Source organism: Cyprinodon variegatus, unplaced genomic scaffold, assembly GCF_000732505.1.
Source record: "Cyprinodon variegatus isolate N-32 unplaced genomic scaffold, C_variegatus-1.0 Scaffold348, whole genome shotgun sequence".
NCBI lineage: Eukaryota > Metazoa > Chordata > Actinopteri > Cyprinodontiformes > Cyprinodontidae > Cyprinodon > Cyprinodon variegatus.
The window spans coordinates 384,095-389,809 of record NW_015150801.1 but is presented as its reverse complement, the minus strand read 5'-3'; the positions used below and the strand labels follow the sequence as shown (position 1 = coordinate 389,809).

The window sequence follows — 5,715 nt, the reverse complement described above, 5'->3', positions numbered from 1 at the left end:
TAGTAGTCGGGCCAGAGTAATGATAACAGTAATAATATTTGCTCACAATAAAACACGTTATTTAATGCTTCACTAATGATCTTGTAAATTATTTTTAGCGTCTGCACTAAATAAGATTAGATTTCAGAGCAACATCCTTTGTTGATGAAAGACAAAGATGAAGCAAAAAATACAAGTAAAAGAACCAGCTTAATTTGGTCATAAGGTCTGACTTTAATAGTCTCTTCTCTGTGTTTTATTCCTCAATAAAGAAGCTTTTTATTATTAATGCATCAGCTATATTAATGTATATAAAACAATATTAAGGTACAAAAGTATTCTAAAGTCTACAATATTTGTACGATCACTGCACAATTAATAATGTTCTCTGTCATATCTTACCTGCTGAAACGTAGCCTGCACCAGATTTGATGGGAACATATTTCTGCAAAGAAAGAAATATTTTTAACACACCTTTATCATAGCACAGTCTTATGGAGAGTTAAAGAAGACACATGAAACATATAAACATGGCATTAAATAAATAGGTGGAAAAAAATGTAAAATTAAAGCAAATAAATGTACAATCAACTGATTCAATTTATTTAATTATTTGATATATTATTTAAAAAATAAAACTTCCATTAAACTATGAAATGTAAAATAAAAAAAATAAATCTAACATTTTATTCAATTGCAAAATTAGTTGTAATTTAATTTACATTTTATTATTATACCTGGTAGTTATTTTTCTAATGAATCTGCTTAGTAGACTTATCATGATCGTATAAACTGTCAACTTTACCCATCAAAGTCAGTGGGCGGGACTAAAGCCTCTTCCATAGGAACCCTGACATGTGATTTGTGATGGACTGCTTCTCACTCTTTTAATGTAAAGTCAGCATTGTCAAAAGTTGAAATTATTTTTAAAAATGCTTTTGCCATTTACTCACAGCACACCGTATGAGAAACTCCAGCCTCTACATCCATAGTTTGGTTTGTAAAAAGTTAATGAAGGAGTTTAAGCCGGTGTTAGACAGCATGCAGGGCTAACATTACACTACAGCAAGCTCTCACTATACTATATTTCACTGGTTCAATGGTTACTCTATTTTATCACCCAGCTGGAGTGGCTGAAAATGTTTGTTTCAGAGCAGGCCGTCCAAGAAAAGACAAAACTAAGACAATATACACGGGGGACGCAGTAACTGCCGACGAAGGCGCTTCCCTTACAGTTAGGAAAAATAGAGTGCTGTTAATGAATTGTAGCACTTTTTTCAGATAATATCTACCTTTTTCTGTGATAATATTAACATGAAGTAAAAAAAAAAAAAAACAGGGAGAAGTTGCCGTTGCTCAGTTAGAAACAGAGGTTAAGGTTTACTTGGAGGGGGGCCTAGTACCCTCTACTTGACTTTGATGGATGTGTGATAGTTTAAATTAATTCATGGTGTGCTCCGGCACAAAAAATCTGAAGAAATGTATGAAATAATATCATTTTATTCACTTGAAATCAATATATTTAACTGAAGCCCATATGATTAATTATATTTTCATTAAATCAATTCTGTATTAATTTGCAGTTTAAATAAATGAATGACACAAAGCGGAGTCAAACACACTCAGCTTTGTTTAAAAAAAAATATAAGTATAAATGATATAACAGCAGATGTCTGGGGGACAGTGATTCGCCTACATGTTATGAATGCTGGCGTACCATAAACAATAAATTAACAGTTTCAAATGATGTCATAACGTAAAATCAAGGGGTAAAAAAATGGTGTTCCCCTTTAAGTAACGGGCAAACGAAGAAGCAAAGGTGCAGGGAATCTACTAATTATCTGCTGATGGCAAACAATTAAACAGGGAATAAACTACAAGAAAACCTTTCCAAAAGTACTTCAATAATAAAAAGTAATAGTTGAGAAAAACTCAAATACAAACTGTCATGATCCTGCCCTTTTTGAGTTTTCATTTACATTTTAATTAGGGGAGTGTTGGCCTGGTGGTTAGAGCAGTGTGCATGTGCTCTGAGAAAGTTGGAAGTACCCGGTTCGATCCGCACAGCCTCCACTCTTGGTCTCTCAGCGAGACCTTTAACCCCACACTGCTCCCCGGGTGCCGCACAATGGCAGCCCACTGCTCCCCAAGGGGATGGGTTAAATGCAGAGGTAAATTTCTGCAGTGTGAGGATAATTAAGTCAATTATTATTAATTTATGTCGTTTCTGTTTCATTTTATGTCATTGTAGTTTTTTTCTAGTTGTTTTTAAGCAGTGTTGTGATTTTTTTCATTGCTCTCTGTTTCCCATCTTATGCCAGTTTCCTTTCCCCTTGGCTCCCTTCTGGTTACTTCTGTCCACACCTGCTCCATATCAGCTCATTAGCCCATTCTTTGTTCTGTTCCCCATATATGCATCATCTCTGCAGTTCCTCATTGATGGTTTCTTGTTGCATCTTTGCTTTGCTCCTTGTGTGTGTTTCTCCCTGGCATCTCCTGGTTTTTGGATTATTTATTTTGTTCCTGAATTTGTGCTTCTGTTGTCATTGTAATTTAAATTAAACCTGCTAGAACTCATCTCTGTGTCCTCATATCTACAACTGGATCCTCAACCAACCTCCACCAAACATTGACATAAACACTAAGAAAAAGGAGAAATAAATCAGCAAAATCTGGCAATAATACTATTGTGATAACAGTCAATAAGAAAATGACTATGACAGAATATGACAAGTCATAAAGAACCAAATCAAAACCATAATTTAAGGACTTGGAAAAAGTCCTTCTCCTTTCCTTCTTTCCTTTTCTTTTCTCAGGAAGTTAGAACAGACTGGACTTTCTTCTCAGCTGCGCACAAACCTCTACAGAGCAATGATTAAAAGCATCATGTGTTTCAAAGATCCATTGCCATATTGGATCTAATCCCACCCACCCCGGGCAATCCTCTGTTAGTGTCAGTTCAGCAAAAAGACCAGCTGCATTTACGATAAATAACTGGTCTCTGGAAAATAAAAACTAACCTTGTTTTTGAATGCATAGTCAGATTGGTGAAGTGAGAGCCCGTTAAGCCTTTTAATAAGGCAATAAATCCTGCTGATTAGTCTGCTGAATGGAAACACTCTCTAAACATGTTATTCCTTGTCCCAGTTAATGGCATACTTTTCTAATGTTTCATTCAAGCTTTTTCTACTTTCTATCATTGAATAAGAGACCGAAACAAATTTTCTATGACATCCAGAAATTGCCGAAAATATAACATTTTCACAATTTAAAAACAATTTTATTTTAAGATGAGAGGTGGATGAACTAGCCAAAAATTTTATCTAAGTGAAAGTAGCGATACTTCAACATAAGCGAAACTAAAAAGAAGCCAATTGAGAAATTAGTAGTTATAGCAACTGATTTAATATCTGAAAATGGGAGACAGAACTACAAAGTTATGTACAAACACTGGTATTTATTTATAGAACTACAATAAAACAATACACAAAATAAAAACTAGAAAAATGTTAAAAAGAAAATCAGGCAAAAGGAAACACTTTTTACCTAAAACTTATTAAATCGATACCTACAGCTGGATGAAGAAAATNGGCTCCCTTCTGGTTACTTCTGTCCACACCTGCTCCATATCAGCTCATTAGCCCATTCTTTGTTCTGTTCCCCATATATGCATCATCTCTGCAGTTCCTCATTGATGTTTTCTTGTTGCATCTTTGCTTTGCTCCTTGTGTGTGTTTCTCCCTGGCATCTCCTGGTTTTTGGATTATTTATTTTGTTCCTGAATTTGTGCTTCTGTTGTCATTGTAATTTAAATTAAACCTGCTAGAACTCATCTCTGTGTCCTCATATCTGCAATTGGATCCTCAACCAACTTCCACCAAACATTGACATAAACACTAAGAAAAAGGAGAAATAAATCAGCAAAATCTGGCAATAATACTATTGTGATAACAGTCAATAAGGCAAATTCTGAAGGACAAAAATGACAATGACAGAATATGACAAGTCATTTTGTATTATTTGTAAAGTGACCTTGAGTGTCAAGAAAGGCGCTGTTAAATAAAATGTATTATTATTATTATTATTATTATTATTATTATAAAGAACCAAATCAAAACCAGAATTTAACCTGCAGGACTTGGAAAAAGTCCTTTCTACTTTCCTTCTTTCCTTATCCTTTCTCAGGAAGTTAGAACAGACTGGACTTTCTTCTACAGAGCAACGATTAAAAGCATCATGTGTTTCAAAGATCCATTGCCATATTGGATCTAATCCCACCCACCCCGGGCAATCCTCTGTTAGTGTCAGTTCAGCAAAAAGACCAGCTGCATTTACGATAAATAACTGGTCTCTGGAAAATAAAAACTAACCTTGTTTTTGAATGCATAGTCAGATTGGTGAAGTGAGAGCCCGTTAAGCCTTTTAATAAGGCAATAAATCCTGCTGATTAGTCTGCTGAATGGAAACACTCTCTAAACATGTTATTCCTTGTCCCAGTTAATGGCATACTTTTCTAATGTTTCATTCAAGCTTTTTCTACTTTCTATCATTGAATAAGAGACCGAAACAAATTTTCTATGACATCCAGAAATTGCCGAAAATATAACATTTTCACAATTTAAAAACAATTTTATTTTAAGATGAGAGGTGGATGAACTAGCCAAAAATTTTATCTAAGTGAAAGTAGCGATACTTCAACATAAGCGAAACTAAAAAGAAGCCAATTGAGAAATTAGTAGTTATAGCAACTGATTTAATATCTGAAAATGGGAGACAGAACTACAAAGTTATGTACAAACACTGGTATTTATTTATAGAACTACAATAAAACAATACACAAAATAAAAACTAGAAAAATGTTAAAAAGAAAATCAGGCAAAAGGAAACACTTTTTACCTAAAACTTATTAAATCGATACCTACAGCTGGATGAAGAAAATGATTTTATGTACACATGTTGATTTTATGTATACACATGCATATTTTTATCCTGTGCGGGCAGTGCTTTTATTTTATTTTATTACTTTTATTTATTTTAGTTATTTTATCTTTTTGTGCAGCACTTTGGAAACCTCGTGTTTATTTAAACCGTGCTATATAAATAAAGTGGATTGGATTGGATTGAAGAAAATACTGTGGGGTGTTTATCTCTCTGGTACATTTCTGTTTAATCAACTCTGATTTTTATTTGATTAAGCTTCTCAAATTGATTAAAGGGGCCAAAAATACCCACAAGTTATGATACTTCTTAATACCAATACTTAAGTAAACAGCCCTGTGCAGTAATATGCTCCTCAATGTATATTTTTTACAAAGGTAAATTACAGTAACTGAGTAAATATAGCTGGTTACAATCTACATCTAGTAAAAATGTATGATAATATTGCCAAAAGGATGATTGATTTCCAGTAAAAGTAAAAACAATTTACATTTATACTATACAATGTTCTCCAAAATCAGGGATTTTAACTACATAGTTGCATGTAGCTGCATTCAATCTGATATGTTCAGACCAAACGCAGCAGGAGCAACAAAAAAGCGTATGCTGCTTCATTTTTGATGATTGTCCACATTAAGGTCAGTCCAGATGTCCAGTAAAGTGTGTCCAGATGCGTCCAGTGCTTCTGCTGCCCCTGTGTTGAATGGCAGCGAGCAGCTTTTCTATATCTGCTGTGATCAGTGGATGAAAAGTAGTATTAATATGCAGGGCTCGATGTTAACCATCGCCCGATCTCCC

At 34.1% G+C, this 5,715-nt stretch overlaps 1 protein-coding gene across 1 annotated transcript in view; it reads right to left on the bottom strand.

Annotated features, from left to right (window-relative positions):
* LOC107091701 (excitatory amino acid transporter 5-like) overlaps nucleotides 1-5,715 on the bottom strand; it is an 86,514-nt gene that overhangs the window by 9,059 nt on the left and 71,740 nt on the right. Inside the window, exon 4 of the mRNA XM_015385785.1 lies at nucleotides 382-424. Coding sequence (XP_015241271.1) covers nucleotides 382-424 — 43 coding nt within the window. The remainder of the gene's footprint in view (nucleotides 1-381; nucleotides 425-5,715) is intronic.